The sequence below is a fragment of the Amia ocellicauda genome, chromosome 1, assembly GCF_036373705.1.
Source record: "Amia ocellicauda isolate fAmiCal2 chromosome 1, fAmiCal2.hap1, whole genome shotgun sequence".
NCBI lineage: Eukaryota > Metazoa > Chordata > Actinopteri > Amiiformes > Amiidae > Amia > Amia ocellicauda.
The window spans coordinates 61,695,632-61,716,490 of record NC_089850.1 but is presented as its reverse complement, the minus strand read 5'-3'; the positions used below and the strand labels follow the sequence as shown (position 1 = coordinate 61,716,490).

Below are 20,859 nucleotides of genomic sequence, written 5' to 3'. Positions count from 1 at the left end.
ACAACACTGGGATACACTGCTATTCAACGCAGCACTGAGATATACAACTATACAACTGGACAACACTGGGATACACAGCTATACAACGCAGCACTGAGATATACAACTATACAACTGTACAACACTGGGATACACAGCTATACAACTGTACAACACTGGGATACACAGCTATACAAAGCAGCACTGATACACAGCTATACAACTGTACAAGACTGGGATTCACTGCTATACAACTGTACAACACTGGGATACACAACTATACATCTGTACAACACTGGGATACACAGCTATACAAAGGAGCACTGATACACTGCTATACAACTGTTCAAGACTGGGATACACTACTATACAACTGGACAACACTGGGATACAGAGCTATACAACTGTACAACACTGGGATACAATCTTTACAACGCAACACTGAGATATACAACTATACAACTATACAACACTGGGATACACAGCTATACAATGCTGCACTGATACACTGCTATACAACTGGACAACACTGGGATACACAGCTATACAACGCTGCACTAATACACTGCTATACAACTGTACATGACTGGGATTCACTGCTATACATCTGGACAACACTGGGATACACAGCTATACAACGCAGCACTGAGATATACAACTATACAACTGTACAACACTGGGATACACTACTATACAACTGGACAACACTGGGATACAGAGCTATACAATGCAGCACTGAGATATACAACTATACAACTGTACAACACTGGGATACACAGCTATACAACTGTACAACACTGGGATACAATCTTTACAACGCAACACTGAGATATACACCTATACAACTGGACAACACTGGAATACACAGCTATACAACGCAGCACTGAGATATACAACTATACAACTGGACAGCACTGGGATACACAGCTATACAACTGTACAACACTGGGATACACAGCTATACAAAGCAGCACTGATGCACTGCTATACAACTGTACAAGACTGGGATTCACTGCTATACAACTGTACAACACTGGGATACACAACTATACATCTGTACAACACTGGGATACACAGCTATACAAAGGAGCACTGATACACTGCTATACAACTGTTCAAGACTGGGATACACTACTATACAACTGGACAACACTGGGATACAGAGCTATACAACTGTACAACACTGGGATACAATCTTTACAACGCAACACTGAGATATACAACTTTACAACTGTACAACACTGGGATACACTGCTATTCAACACAGAACTAAGATATACAACTATACAACTGGACAACACTGGTATTCACAGCTATACAACGCAGCACTGAGATATACAACTGTACAACTGTACAACACTGGGATACACAGCTATACAACGCAGCACTGAGATATACAACTATACAACTATACAACACTGGGATACACAGCTATACAATGCTGCACTGATACACTGCTATAAAACTGGACAACACTGGGATACACAGCTATACAACGTAGCACTGATACCCTGCTATACAACTGTACAAGACTGGAATTCACTGCTATACAACTGGACTACACTGGGATACACAGCTATACAACGCTGCACTAATACACTGCTATACAACTGTACATGACTGGGATTCACTGCTATACATCTGGACAACACTGGGATACACAGCTATACAACGCAGCACTGAGATATACAACTATACAACTGTACAACACTGGGATACACTACTATACAACTGGACAACACTGGGATACAGAGCTATACAATGCAGCACTGAGATATACAACTATACAACTGTACAACACTGGGATACACAGCTATACAACTGTACAACACTGGGATACAGAGCTATACATCTGTACAACACTGGGATACACAGCTATACAAAGGAGCACTGATACACTGCTATACAACTGTACAAGACTGGGATTCACTGCTATACAACTGGACAACACTGGGATACACAACTATACAAAGGAGCACTGATACACTGCTATACAACTGTTCAAGACTGGGATACACTACTATACAACTGGACAACACTGGGATACAGAGCTATACAACTGTACAACACTGGGATACAATCTTTACAACGCAACACTGAGATATACAACTTTACAACTGTACAGCACTGGGATACACTGCTATTCAACGCAGAACTAAGATATACAACTATACAACTGGACAACACTGGTATTCACAGCTATACAACGCAGCACTGAGATATACAACTATACAACTGTACATCACTGGGATACACAGCTATACAACTGTACAACACTGGGATACACAGCTATACAACGCAGCACTGAGATATACAACTATACAACTATACAACACTGGGATAAACAGCTATACAATGCTGCACTGATACACTGCAATCAACTGGACAACACTGGGATACACAGCTATACAACGTCACAACACTGGGATACACTGCTATACAACGCAGCACTGAGATATACAACTACACAACTGTACATCACTGGGATACACAGCTATACAACGCTGCACTGATACACTGCTATACAAATGGACTACACTGGGATACACAGCTATACAACTCTACAACACTGGGATACACAGCTATACAACTGTACAGCACTGGGATACACAGCTATACAAAGCAGCACTGATACACTGCTATACAACTGTACAACACTGGGATACACAGCTATACAACTGTACAACACTGGGATACACAGCTATGCAAAGCAGCACTGATACACTGCTATCCAACTGTACATCACTGGGATACACAGCTATACAACTGTACAACACTGGGATACAATCTTTACAACGCAACACTGAGATTTACAACTTTACAACTGTACAACACTGGGATACACTGCTATTCAACGCAGAACTAAGATATACAACTATACAACTGGACAACACTGGTATTCACAGCTATACAACGCAGCACTGAGATATACAACTATACAACTATACAACACTGGGATACACAGCTATACAATGCTGCACTGTTACACTGCTATACAACTGTACAAGACTGGGATTCACTGCTATACAACTGGACAACACTGGGATACACAGCTATACAACGCTGCACTAATACACTGCTATACAACTGTACATGACTGGGATTCACTGCTATACATCTGGACAACACTGGGATACACAGCTATACAACGCAGCACTGAGATATACAACTATACAACTGTACAACACTGGGATACACTGCTGTACAACGCAGCACTGAGATATACAACTATACAACTGTACAACACTGGGATACACAGCTATACAATGCTGCACTGATACACTGCTATACAACTGGACAACACTGGGATTCACTGCTATACAACTGTACAACACTGGGATACACTGCTGTACAACGCAGCACTGAGATATACAACTATACAACTGTACAACACTGGGATACACAGCTATACAATGCTGCACTGATACACTGCTATACAACTGGACAACACTGGGATTCACTGCTATACAACTGTACAACACTGGGATACACTACTATACAACTGGACAACACTGGGATACAGAGCTATACAACTGTACAAGACTGGGATACACAGCTTTACAACGCAGCACTGAGATATACAACTATACAACTGTACAACACTGGGATACACTGCTATTCAACGCAGCACTGAGATATACAACTATACAACTGGACAACACTGGGATACACAGCTATACAACGCAGCACTGAGATATACAACTATACAACTGTACAACACTGGGATACACAGCTATACAACTGTACAACACTGGGATACAATCTTTACAACGCAACACTGAGATATACACCTATACAACTGGACAACACTGGAATACACAGCTATACAACGCAGCACTGAGATATACAACTATACAACTATACAACACTGGGATACACAGCTATACAACTGGTCATCACTGGGATACACAGCTATACAACGCTGTACTGATACTCTGCTATACAACTGTACAACACTGGGATACACAGCTATACAACTGTACACCACTGGGATACACAGCTGTACAATGCTGCACTGATACACTGCTATACAACTGTACAACACCTGGATACACAGCTATACAACTGTACAACACTGCGATACACAGCTATACAACTGTACAACACTGCAATACACAGCTATATAACTGTACAACACTGGGATACACAGCTATACAAAGCAGCACTGATACACTGCTATACAACTGTACAACACTGGGATACACAGCTATACAACTGTACAACACTGGGATAAACAGCTATGCAAAGCAGCACTGATACACTGCTATACAACTGTACATCACTGGGATACACAGCTATACAACTGTACAACACTGGGATACAATCTTTACAACGCAACACTGAGATTTACAACTTTACAACTGTACAACACTGGGATACACTGCTATTCAACGCAGAACTAAGATATACAACTATACAACTGGACAACACTGGTATTCACAGCTATACAACGCAGCACTGAGATATACAACTATACAACTATACAACACTGGGATACACAGCTATACAATGCTGCACTGATACACTGCTATACAACTGTACAAGACTGGGATTCACTGCTATACAACTGGACAACACTGGGATACACAGCTATACAACGCTGCACTAATACACTGCTATACAACTGTACATGACTGGGATTCACTGCTATACATCTGGACAACACTGGGATACACAGCTATACAACGCAGCACTGAGATATACAACTATACAACTGTACAACACTGGGATACACTACTATACATCTGGACAACACTGGGATACAGAGCTATACAACGCTGCACTGAGATATACAACTATACAACTGTACAACACTGGGATACACTGCTGTACAACGCAGCACTGAGATATACAACTATACAACTGTACAACACTGGGATACACAGCTATACAATGCTGCACTGATACACTGCTATACAACTGGACAACACTGGGATTCACTGCTATACAACTGGACAACACTGGGATACACAGCTATACAACGCTGCACTAATACACTGCTATACAACTGTACAAGACTGGGATTCACTGCTATACATCTGGACAACACTGGGATACACAGCTATACAACGCAGCACTGAGATATACAACTATACAACTGGACAACACTGGGATACACAGCTATACAACGCAGCACTGAGATATACAACTATACAACTGTACAACACTGGGATACACAGCTATAAAACTGTACAACACTGGGATACAATCTTTACAACGCAACACTGAGATATACACCTATACAACTGGACAACACTGGAATACACAGCTATACAATGCAGCACTGAGATATACAACTATACAACTATACAACACTGGGATACACAGCTATACAACTGGTCATCACTGGGATACACAGCTATACAACGCTGTACTGATACTCTGCTATACAACTGTACAACACTGGGATACACAGCTATACAACTGTACACCACTGGGATACACAGCTGTACAATGCTGCACTGATACACTGCTATACAACTGTACAACACCTGGATACACAGCTATACAACTGTACAACACTGCGATACACAGCTATACAACTGTACAACACTGCAATACACAGCTATATAACTGTACAACACTGGGATACACAGCTATACAACGCTGCACTGATACACTGCTGTACAACTGTACAACACTGGGATACACAGCTGTACAACGCTACACTGATACACTGCTATACAACTGTACAGAACCTGGATACACAGCTATACAACTGTTCAATACTGGGATGAACATCTATACAACGCAGCGCTGATATACTGCTATACAACTGTACAACACTGGGATAGACAGCTATACAACTGTACAAAACGGGGATACACAGCTATACAACTGTACAACACTGGGATAAACAGCTATACAACTGTGCAACACTGGGATACACAGCTATACAACTGGACAACACTGGGATACACAGCTATACAACTGGACAACACTGGGATACACTGCTATACAACGCAGCACTGATACACTGCTATACATCTGTACAAGACTGGGATTCACTGCTATACAACTGGACAACACTGGGATACACAGCTATACAACGCAGCACTGAGATATTCAACTATACAACTGGACAACACTGGGATACAGAGCTATACAACTGTACAACACTGGGATACAATCTTTACAACGCAACACTGAGATATACAACTTTACAACTGTACAGCACTGGGATACACTGCTATTCAACGCAGAACTAAGATATACAACTATACAACTGGACAACACTGGGATACACAGCTATACAACTGTACAACACTGGGATACACAGCTATACAACGCAGCACTGAGATATACAACTATACAACTATACAACACTGGGATAAACAGCTATACAATGCTGCACTGATACACTGCTATCAACTGGACAACACTGGGATACACAGCTATACAACGTGACAACACTGGGATACACTGCTATACAACGCAGCACTGAGATATACAACTACACAACTGTACATCACTGGGATACACAGCTATACAACGCTGCACTGACACACTGCTATACAAATGGACAACACTGGGATACACAGCTATACAACTCTACAACACTGGGATACACAGCTATACAACTGTACAGCACTGGGATACACAGCTATACAAAGCAGCACTGATACACTGCTATACAACTGTACAACACTGGGATACACAGCTATACAACTGTACAACTCTGGGATACACAGCTATGCAAAGCAGCACTGATACACTGCTATACAACTGTACATCACTGGGATACACAGCTATACAACTGTACAACACTGGGATACAATCTTTACAACGCAACACTGAGATTTACAACTTTACAACTGTACAACACTGGGATACACCGCTATTCAACGCAGATCTAAGATATACAACTATACAACTGGACAACACTGGTATTCACAGCTATACAACGCAGCACTGAGATATACAACTATACAACTGTACATCACTGGGATACACAGCTATACAATCCTGCACTGATACACTGCTATACAACTGTACAAGACTGGGATTCACTGCTATACAACTGGACAACACTGGGATACACAGCTATACAACGCTGCACTAATACACTGCTATACAACTGTACAAGACTGGGATTCACTGCTATACAACTGGACAACACTGGGATACACAGCTATACAATGCTGCACTAATACACTGCTATACAACTGTACAAGACTGGGATTCACTGCTATACATCTGGACAACACTGGGATACACAGCTATACAACGCAGCACTGAGATATACAACTATACAACTGTACAACACTGGGATACACTACTATACAACTGGACAACACTGGGATACAGAGCTATACAACGCAGCACTGAGATATACAACTATACAACTGTACAACACTGGGATACACTGCTGTACAACGCAGCACTGAGATATACAACTATACAACTGTACAACACTGGGATACACTACTATACAACTGGACAACACTGGGATACAGAGCTATACAACTGTACAAGACTGGGATACACAGCTTTACAACGCAGCACTGAGATATACAACTATACAACTGTACAACACTGGGATACAATGCTATTCAACGCAGCACTGAGATATACAACTATACAACTGGACAACACTGGGATACACAGCTATACAACGCAGCACTGAGATATACAACTATACAACTGTACAACACTGGGATACACAGCTATACAACTGTACAACACTGGGATACAATCTTTACAACGCAACACTGAGATATACACCTATACAACTGGACAACACTGGAATACACAGCTATACAACGCAGCACTGAGATATACAACTATACAACACTGGGATACACTGCTATACAACTGGTCATCACTGGGATACACAGCTATACAACGCTGCACTAATACTCTGCTATACAACTGTACAACACTGGGATACACAGCTATACAACTGTACACCACTGGGATACACAGCTGTACAATGCTGCACTGATACACTGCTATACAACTGTACAACACCTGGATACACAGCTATACAACTGTACAACACTGCGATACACAGCTATACAACTGTACAACACTGCAATACACAGCTATATAACTGTACAACACTGGGATACACAGCTATACAACGCTGCACTGATACACTGCTGTACAACTGTACAACACTGGGATACACAGCTATACAACTGGACAACACTGGGATACACAGCTGTACAACGCAGCACTGAGATATTCAACTATACAACTGTACAACACTGGGATACACTACTATACAACTGGACAACATTGGGATACAGAGCTATACAACTGTACAAGACTGGGATACACAGCTATACAACGCAGCACTGAGATATACATGTATACAACTGGACAACACTGGGATACAGAGCTATACAACTGTACAAGACTGGGATAAACAGCTATACAAATGGACAACACTGGGATACACAGCTATACAACTCTACAACACTGGGATTCACAGCTATACAACTGTACAGCACTGGGATACACAGCTATACAAAGCAGCACTGATACACTGCTATACAACTGTACAACACTGGGATACACAGCTATACAACTGTACAACACTGGGATACAATCTTTACAACGCAACACTGAGATTTACAACTTTACAACTGTACAACACTGGGATACACCGCTATTCAACGCAGATCTAAGATATACAACTATACAACTGGACAACACTGGTATTCACAGCTATACAACGCAGCACTGAGATATACAACTATACAACTGTACATCACTGGGATACACAGCTATACAATGCTGCACTGATACACTGCTATACAGCTGGACAACACTGGGATACACAGCTATACAACGCTGCACTAATACACTGCTATACAACTGTACATGACTGGGATTCACTGCTATACATCTGGACAACACTGGGATACACAGCTATACAACGCAGCACTGAGATATACAACTATACAACTGTACAACACTGGGATACACTACTATACATCTGGACAACACTGGGATACACTGCTATACAACGCAGCACTGAGATATACAACTACACAACTGTACATCACTGGGATACACAGCTATACAACGCTGCACTGACACACTGCTATACAAATGGACAACACTGGGATACACAGCTATACAACTCTACAACACTGGGATACACAGCTATACAACTGTACAGCACTGGGATACACAGCTATACAAAGCAGCACTGATACACTGCTATACAACTGTACAACACTGGGATACACAGCTATACAACTGTACAACTCTGGGATACACAGCTATGCAAAGCAGCACTGATACACTGCTATACAACTGTACATCACTGGGATACACAGCTATACAACTGTACAACACTGGGATACAATCTTTACAACGCAACACTGAGATTTACAACTTTACAACTGTACAGCACTGGGATACACTGCTATTCAACGCAGATCTAAGATATACAACTATACAACTGGACAACACTGGTATTCACAGCTATACAACGCAGCACTGAGATATACAACTATACAACTGTACATCACTGGGATACACAGCTATACAATGCTGCACTGATACACTGCTATACAACTGTACAAGACTGGGATTCACTGCTATACAACTGGACAACACTGGGATACACAGCTATACAACGCTGCACTAATACACTGCTATACAACTGTACAAGACTGGGATTCACTGCTATACAACTGGACAACACTGGGATACACAGCTATACAATGCTGCACTAATACACTGCTATACAACTGTACAAGACTGGGATTCACTGCTATACATCTGGACAACACTGGGATACACAGCTATACAACGCAGCACTGAGATATACAACTATACAACTGTACAACACTGGGATACACTACTATACAACTGGACAACACTGGGATACAGAGCTATACAACGCAGCACTGAGATATACAACTATACAACTGTACAACACTGGGATACACTGCTGTACAACGCAGCACTGAGATATACAACTATACAACTGTACAACACTGGGATACACTACTATACAACTGGACAACACTGGGATACAGAGCTATACAACTGTACAAGACTGGGATACACAGCTTTACAACGCAGCACTGAGATATACAACTATACAACTGTACAACACTGGGATACACTGCTATTCAACGCAGCACTGAGATATACAACTATACAACTGGACAACACTGGGATACACAGCTATACAACGCAGCACTGAGATATACAACTATACAACTGTACAACACTGGGATACACAGCTATACAACTGTACAACACTGGGATACAATCTTTACAACGCAACACTGAGATATACACCTATACAACTGGACAACACTGGAATACACAGCTATACAACGCAGCACTGAGATATACAACTATACAACACTGGGATACACAGCTATACAACTGTACACCACTGGGATACACAGCTGTACAATGCTGCACTGATACACTGCTATACAACTGTACAACACCTGGATACACAGCTATACAACTGTACAACACTGCGATACACAGCTATACAACTGTACAACACTGCAATACACAGCTATATAACTGTACAACACTGGGATACACAGCTATACAACGCTGCACTGATACACTGCTGTACAACTGTACAACACTGGGATACACAGCTGTACAACGCTACACTGATACACTGCTATACAACTGTACAGAACCTGGATACACAGCTATACAACTGTTCAATACTGGGATGAACATCTATACAACGCAGCGCTGATATACTGCTATACAACTGTACAACACTGGGATAGACAGCTATACAACTGTACAAAACGGGGATACACAGCTATACAACTGTACAACACTGGGATAAACAGCTATACAACTGTGCAACACTGGGATACACAGCTATACAACTGGACAACACTGGGATACACAGCTATACAACTGGACAACACTGGGATACACTGCTATACAACGCAGCACTGATACACTGCTATACATCTGTACAAGACTGGGATTCACTGCTATACAACTGGACAACACTGGGATACACAGCTATACAACGCAGCACTGAGATATTCAACTATACAACTGGACAACACTGGGATACAGAGCTATACAACTGTACAACACTGGGATACAATCTTTACAACGCAACACTGAGATATACAACTTTACAACTGTACAGCACTGGGATACACTGCTATTCAACGCAGAACTAAGATATACAACTATACAACTGGACAACACTGGGATACACAGCTATACAACTGTACAACACTGGGATACACAGCTATACAACGCAGCACTGAGATATACAACTATACAACTATACAACACTGGGATAAACAGCTATACAATGCTGCACTGATACACTGCTATAAACTGGACAACACTGGGATACACAGCTATACAACGTGACAACACTGGGATACACTGCTATACAACGCAGCACTGAGATATACAACTACACAACTGTACATCACTGGGATACACAGCTATACAACGCTGCACTGACACACTGCTATACAAATGGACAACACTGGGATACACAGCTATACAACTCTACAACACTGGGATACACAGCTATACAACTGTACAGCACTGGGATACACAGCTATACAAAGCAGCACTGATACACTGCTATACAACTGTACAACACTGGGATACACAGCTATACAACTGTACAACTCTGGGATACACAGCTATGCAAAGCAGCACTGATACACTGCTATACAACTGTACATCACTGGGATACACAGCTATACAACTGTACAACACTGGGATACAATCTTTACAACGCAACACTGAGATTTACAACTTTACAACTGTACAACACTGGGATACACCGCTATTCAACGCAGATCTAAGATATACAACTATACAACTGGACAACACTGGTATTCACAGCTATACAACGCAGCACTGAGATATACAACTATACAACTGTACATCACTGGGATACACAGCTATACAATCCTGCACTGATACACTGCTATACAACTGTACAAGACTGGGATTCACTGCTATACAACTGGACAACACTGGGATACACAGCTATACAACGCTGCACTAATACACTGCTATACAACTGTACAAGACTGGGATTCACTGCTATACAACTGGACAACACTGGGATACACAGCTATACAATGCTGCACTAATACACTGCTATACAACTGTACAAGACTGGGATTCACTGCTATACATCTGGACAACACTGGGATACACAGCTATACAACGCAGCACTGAGATATACAACTATACAACTGTACAACACTGGGATACACTACTATACAACTGGACAACACTGGGATACAGAGCTATACAACGCAGCACTGAGATATACAACTATACAACTGTACAACACTGGGATACACTGCTGTACAACGCAGCACTGAGATATACAACTATACAACTGTACAACACTGGGATACACTACTATACAACTGGACAACACTGGGATACAGAGCTATACAACTGTACAAGACTGGGATACACAGCTTTACAACGCAGCACTGAGATATACAACTATACAACTGTACAACACTGGGATACACTGCTATTCAACGCAGCACTGAGATATACAACTATACAACTGGACAACACTGGGATACACAGCTATACAACGCAGCACTGAGATATACAACTATACAACTGTACAACACTGGGATACACAGCTATACAACTGTACAACACTGGGATACAATCTTTACAACGCAACACTGAGATATACACCTATACAACTGGACAACACTGGAATACACAGCTATACAACGCAGCACTGAGATATACAACTATACAACACTGGGATACACTGCTATACAACTGGTCATCACTGGGATACACAGCTATACAACGCTGCACTAATACTCTGCTATACAACTGTACAACACTGGGATACACAGCTATACAACTGTACACCACTGGGATACACAGCTGTACAATGCTGCACTGATACACTGCTATACAACTGTACAACACCTGGATACACAGCTATACAACTGTACAACACTGCGATACACAGCTATACAACTGTACAACACTGCAATACACAGCTATATAACTGTACAACACTGGGATACACAGCTATACAACGCTGCACTGATACACTGCTGTACAACTGTACAACACTGGGATACACAGCTATACAACTGGACAACACTGGGATACACAGCTGTACAACGCAGCACTGAGATATTCAACTATACAACTGTACAACACTGGGATACACTACTATACAACTGGACAACATTGGGATACAGAGCTATACAACTGTACAAGACTGGGATACACAGCTATACAACGCAGCACTGAGATATACATGTATACAACTGGACAACACTGGGATACAGAGCTATACAACTGTACAAGACTGGGATAAACAGCTATACAAATGGACAACACTGGGATACACAGCTATACAACTCTACAACACTGGGATTCACAGCTATACAACTGTACAGCACTGGGATACACAGCTATACAAAGCAGCACTGATACACTGCTATACAACTGTACAACACTGGGATACACAGCTATACAACTGTACAACACTGGGATACAATCTTTACAACGCAACACTGAGATTTACAACTTTACAACTGTACAACACTGGGATACACCGCTATTCAACGCAGATCTAAGATATACAACTATACAACTGGACAACACTGGTATTCACAGCTATACAACGCAGCACTGAGATATACAACTATACAACTGTACATCACTGGGATACACAGCTATACAATGCTGCACTGATACACTGCTATACAGCTGGACAACACTGGGATACACAGCTATACAACGCTGCACTAATACACTGCTATACAACTGTACATGACTGGGATTCACTGCTATACATCTGGACAACACTGGGATACACAGCTATACAACGCAGCACTGAGATATACAACTATACAACTGTACAACACTGGGATACACTACTATACATCTGGACAACACTGGGATACACTGCTATACAACGCAGCACTGAGATATACAACTACACAACTGTACATCACTGGGATACACAGCTATACAACGCTGCACTGACACACTGCTATACAAATGGACAACACTGGGATACACAGCTATACAACTCTACAACACTGGGATACACAGCTATACAACTGTACAGCACTGGGATACACAGCTATACAAAGCAGCACTGATACACTGCTATACAACTGTACAACACTGGGATACACAGCTATACAACTGTACAACTCTGGGATACACAGCTATGCAAAGCAGCACTGATACACTGCTATACAACTGTACAACACTGGGATACAATCTTTACAACGCAACACTGAGATTTACAACTTTACAACTGTACAGCACTGGGATACACTGCTATTCAACGCAGATCTAAGATATACAACTATACAACTGGACAACACTGGTATTCACAGCTATACAACGCAGCACTGAGATATACAACTATACAACTGTACATCACTGGGATACACAGCTATACAATGCTGCACTGATACACTGCTATACAACTGTACAAGACTGGGATTCACTGCTATACAACTGGACAACACTGGGATACACAGCTATACAACGCTGCACTAATACACTGCTATACAACTGTACAAGACTGGGATTCACTGCTATACAACTGGACAACACTGGGATACACAGCTATACAATGCTGCACTAATACACTGCTATACAACTGTACAAGACTGGGATTCACTGCTATACATCTGGACAACACTGGGATACACAGCTATACAACGCAGCACTGAGATATACAACTATACAACTGTACAACACTGGGATACACTACTATACAACTGGACAACACTGGGATACAGAGCTATACAACGCAGCACTGAGATATACAACTATACAACTGTACAACACTGGGATACACTGCTGTACAACGCAGCACTGAGATATACAACTATACAACTGTACAACACTGGGATACACTACTATACAACTGGACAACACTGGGATACAGAGCTATACAACTGTACAAGACTGGGATACACAGCTTTACAACGCAGCACTGAGATATACAACTATACAACTGTACAACACTGGGATACACTGCTATTCAACGCAGCACTGAGATATACAACTATACAACTGGACAACACTGGGATACACAGCTATACAACGCAGCACTGAGATATACAACTATACAACTGTACAACACTGGGATACACAGCTATACAACTGTACAACACTGGGATACAATCTTTACAACGCAACACTGAGATATACACCTATACAACTGGACAACACTGGAATACACAGCTATACAACGCAGCACTGAGATATACAACTATACAACACTGGGATACACAGCTATACAACTGTACACCACTGGGATACACAGCTGTACAATGCTGCACTGATACACTGCTATACAACTGTACAACACCTGGATACACAGCTATACAACTGTACAACACTGCGATACACAGCTATACAACTGTACAACACTGCAATACACAGCTATATAACTGTACAACACTGGGATACACAGCTATACAACGCTGCACTGATACACTGCTGTACAACTGTACAACACTGGGATACACAGCTATACAACTGGACAACACTGGGATACACAGCTGTACAACGCTACACTGATACACTGCTATACATCTGTACAAGACTGGGATTCACTGCTATACAACTGGACAACACTGGGATACACAGCTATACAACGCAGCACTGAGATATTCAACTATACAACTGTACAACACTGGGATACACTACTATACAACTGGACAACATTGGGATACAGAGCTATACAACTGTACAAGACTGGGATACACAGCTATACAACGCAGCACTGAGATATACATGTATACAACTGGACAACACTGGGATACAGAGCTATACAACTGTACAAGACTGGGATAAACAGCTATACAATTGTACAACACTGGGATACACAGCTATACAAAGCAGCACTGATACACTGCTCTACAACTGTACAAGACTGGGTTACACAGCTATACAACTTTACAACACTGGGATACACAGCTTTACAACGCAGCACTGAGATATACAACTTTACAACTGTACAACACTGGGATACACAGGTATACAACTGTACAACACTGGGATACACTGCTATACAACTGGACAACACTGGGATACACAGCTATACAACTGGACAACACTGGGATACACTGCTATACAAAGCAGCACTGATACACTGCTATACAACTGTACAACACTGGGATGCACTGCTATTCAACTGTACAACACTCAACACTAGTCTCTGCAGTGCCTGTGACAGAGACACTCAAGTTGTCTAAGCTGTATCAGTAGCTCTCTGAGCAGTCTAGGGTCCAGCCTTATAGTCTTGCACAACTACACTTCCCGCAATGCACCACCCCAGGAACACGTGGGTGGAGTGCTGTGAGGGCTGATAGGAACTGTAGTCCATGGCCTAACCTGTAGCAGTATGGCGATGTAGGAGCCGATGATGAGGAGAGTGGGGACACCAAAACACAGAGACATGATGAGACACACATACAGCCTGTCTCTGGAGGAGGAGCGCACCTTCCACCTGGGGGAGAGACAGAGATCAGCACCGACTACACGTCCCATCTATACGTGTATATTCAGACAATTTGCATTGGTTTCCATGGTACATGCATTGTGGGTAATGTAATTTCTAATTCAAAATACATTCGTCTGAATTCAGTGAGTCAGTCAAGTTTATCATTCAGTCAGTGTGTCAGTCAGTGAGTCAGTGTGTCTGTCAGTGTGTCAGTCAGTCAGTGTTTCAGTCAGTCAGTCACTGTTTTAGTCATTTTATCAGACAGTACCAGTCGACTGTGCAGCTGGTTCCAAAGGGCTCTGGGCCGTAGCTGCCGAAGCCAAAGACAGGCAGCAGGGCCCAGGCCAGCGTGTAGAGCCAGAGCGCACTGATCACCAGCACTACGTGTTGGCGCTCCACCCACTGCCCTGGGGAATAGAGAGACAGCATTTCATGAGTGTATAATTTGTGTGTGTATTGTTCCCAGGGCCCTGTTCCTGAGATCTGGACCTGTCTGTCAAGACTCTGGCAGCACTGATATCAATAAGCTGTGCCAATAAAGCTTTACTGAATATAGACAGTGTGGGTATAAGTGTATCAGTGTGTATAACATTGAATCAGGGTATCACTGTGTCAGTGTGTCAATGTGTAGCAGTGTGTGTGTCAGTCTGTGGTACAATATTACAGTGTGTGTGTGTCAATGATAGTGTGTCAGTGTATAGCAGTATGTCAGTGTATAATACAGTGTCAGTACGTCAGTGTGTCAGGATGTCAAGGTGCCAGAGGTACCGTAGCGGACGCTGCAGATCTTCAGGCAGCGGTCCAAGCTGACCAGTGCTGTGGTCAGCAGGCTGCCGATCCCAAACACGAAGCCCTGCAGCCCATACCACACACAACCCCCCCACCCCCACACCCACCCATGACTCATACTGAAAGAGAAAGACAGACAGAGCTGTTAATATAGTATACAATGATTGACTGAATGGACACTACAGCACATTAACACTGACTGACTGGACACTACAGCACATTAACACTGACTGACTGACTGGACACTACAGTACATTAACACTGACTGACTGACTGGACACTACAGCACATTAACACTGACTGACTGGACACTACAGCACATTAACACTGACTGACTGAACACTACAGCACATTAACACTGACTGACTGGACACTACAGCACATTAACCCTGACTGACTGGACACTACAGCACATTAACCCTGACTGACTGGACACTACAGCACATTAACACTGACTGACTGACTGGACACTACAGCACATTAACCCTGACTGACTGGACACTACAGCACATTAACACTGACTGACTGACTGGACACTACAGTACATTAACACTGACTGACTGACTGGACACTACAGCACATTAACACTGACTGACTGGACACTACAGCACATTAACACTGACTGACTGACTGGACACTACAGCACATTAACACTGACTGACTGACTGGACACTACAGTACATTAACACTGACTGACTGACTGGACACTACAGTACATTAACACTGACTGACTGGACACTACAGTACATTAACACTGACTGACTGACTGGACACTACAGTACATTAACACTGACTGACTGGACACTACAGTACATTAACACTGACTGACTGACTGGACACTACAGCACATTAACACTGACTGACTGGACACTACAGCACATTAACACTGACTGACTGACTGGACACTACAGTACATTAACACTGACTGACTGGACACTACAGTACATTAACACTGACTGACTGACTGGACACTGCAGCACATTAACACTGACTGACTGACTGGACACTACAGCACATTAACACTGACTGACTGAACACAACAGCACATTAACACTGACTGACTGACTGGACACTACAGCACATTAACACTGACTGACTGGACACTACAGTGCATTAACACTGACTGACCTGGAGTAGATGATGAATGGCGACCCCAGAAGGCTGTAGCCAAAGTCACAGACAGCCAGATTCATGGTCATGAGCTCGGGGGGGCGGAGCCGACCCCAGCGACCCCCGAACACCAGCAGCACCATGGCATTGCCCATCACTGACGCCAGCCCTGGGGAGAGACAGAGCCACTGCACTGAGGGATGACATGTCCTATCAGCCCCTGGTACCTGCCATCGGTGCAGCTGAAGGAGGTGCATTGTGGCAAAGGTAGTATTTCTATATATATGATGTTCTGTATAAGATGATAATAATAATAATAAAACAGCGAACAAAGAAATAGAGACGCTTGCTTCTCCCCTCAACAGACAGAGAGGCTCTGATCCCCCCCCAGAGCCCAGGGACACCACTTACACACACACCCCGCCCAATAGGAAATGGCTTACACTATTCACATTGCATTGTGGGTAATGTAGATACTGCTTCTTCTATATCTACCGTTAGCAACACTGAATGGCTTCGAGGCTGACTGAATGCCCCCCCCCCTCCCCTTTATCACTCTTTCTCCCTCCTCCCCCTCTTCTCTAACTATCTCAATTCAAATTCTCTCTCTCCCTCTTTGGCTCTAATTTACTCTCCCTCCCCCATCTCTCTGTATGAGTGAGTTTGATTTAATTGACAAAGCTGTCATTGTATGGATCGGATCAATAGTGTCATATTTGTCCCATTCATGCCTCTCTCTCCGCTCTGACTCTCAGTGCAGTTAATGGGCTGCAGTCAGTCAATCAGCGGCTCGGCTAACTGCGCTCTACTGTCTCACTGCACTGAGTTAAATGGCATTGTTCTGTCTGTATATATACACTATATTGCACTAAAGTCAGTCACTGTACACTACATCCACTATACTGCACAGGAACTATATTGTGCTGTACTGCATACACGTTGCACTGTACTCTACTGTATATACACTGTACTGTGCTGTAGTCACACTCTGAGCTGCACTGCAGGAGGAGGAGACGGAGAGGGATGAGAAAGGAGAGCAATGAAGACATGGGGAAGGAAGGAGGAGCAGGAGAAAAGTGGACAGAAGGAGTGGATGAATGACGAGAACAATTTGTTGGAGGGAAAGGTAGAAGGTGTGGAGAGAGGAATAAGAAGAAGAGAAAGAGGAGTGAGGGAGGTAGGAGGGGGTGGTGGTGCAGACTCACCTGTGAAGGAGAGATACACAGCGATGGCCAGATCTTCAGAGGGAGAGAGACGAGAGAGGAAGTAGGGAGGGAGGGAAAGAGACAGCGACAAAGTATTTCTGCCATGAGACATCACCTGAGAGAGAGAGTGTGTTAATATAGTATACATACACACTGACTGACTGACTGACTGACTGGACTCTACAGCACATTAACACTGACTGACTGACTGGACACTACAGCACATTAACACTGACTGACTGGACACTACAGCGCATTAACACTGACTGACTGACTGGACACTACAGTACATTAACACTGACTGACTGGACACTACAGTACATAAACACTGACTGATTGACTGGACACTACAGCACATTAACACTGACTGACTGGACACTACAGCACATTAACACTGACTGACTGACTGAACACTACAGTACATTAACACTGACTGACTGACTGGACACTACAGCACATTAACACTGACTGACTGGACACTACAGTACATTAACACTGACTGACTGGACACTACAGCACATTAACACTGACTGACTGGACACTACAGCACATTAACACTGACTGACTGGACACTACAGCACATTAACACTGACTGACTGACTGGACACTACAGCACATTAACACTGACTGACTGGACACTACAGTACATTAACACTGACTGACTGACTGGACACTACAGCACATTAACACTGACTGACTGACTGGACACTACAGCACATTAACACTGACTGACTGACTGGACACTACAGCACATTAACACTGACTGACTGACTGGACACTACAGCACATTAACACTGACTGACTGGACACTACAGCACATTAACACTGACTGACTGGACACTACAGCACATTAACACTGAGACAGAGAGAGACAAAAATACAGGGAGAGAGCAAGAAAGTGAGAGACTGGGCAACAGAGACAAGGAGGAAGAGAGAGTGAAAGAGTGACAAGAACAGGAGAGGAAGAAATAGAGCCAGAAACAGGGAGAGGGAAAGATGGGGACTGAGAGACAGATAGACAGAAAGGGAGACATGAGGACAGTACGCAATTTCCAGGTCATACCTACGCCGTCTCTGTCTCTGAGAGTCAGTGTGTCCTATAGAGAAGCACAGACACTCAACTGGACTGTATTCAACTGGCATGCAAGTGATCAACACAGAGAGAGGGACAAATCAGATGGGATCATTTTTTTCCATTAATTCTCACTATCTTAAACTCCCCCTCTCTCTCTCTCTCTCTCTCTCTCTCTCTCTCTCTCTCAGTAAGTGCAGTACTGTAGTGTTCACTCAAGTCCAGTCAGTTTGTAATTATTA

General features: G+C 42.9%; 1 protein-coding gene across 1 annotated transcript in view; it reads right to left on the bottom strand.

The window, feature by feature from the left end:
* The window catches only part of opn9 (opsin 9), a 48,000-nt gene extending 28,293 nt beyond the window's left edge, over positions 1–19,707 (bottom strand). Inside the window, exons 1-5 of the mRNA XM_066714541.1 lie at positions 19,546–19,707; positions 18,359–18,509; positions 17,210–17,349; positions 16,710–16,848; positions 16,333–16,447 (exon numbers count right to left, since the gene is read on the bottom strand). Coding sequence (XP_066570638.1) covers positions 16,333–16,447; positions 16,710–16,848; positions 17,210–17,349; positions 18,359–18,509; positions 19,546–19,693 — 693 coding nt within the window. The 5' untranslated portion in view covers positions 19,694–19,707. The remainder of the gene's footprint in view (positions 1–16,332; positions 16,448–16,709; positions 16,849–17,209; positions 17,350–18,358; positions 18,510–19,545) is intronic.
* Positions 19,708–20,859: the final 1,152 nt, after the last annotated feature.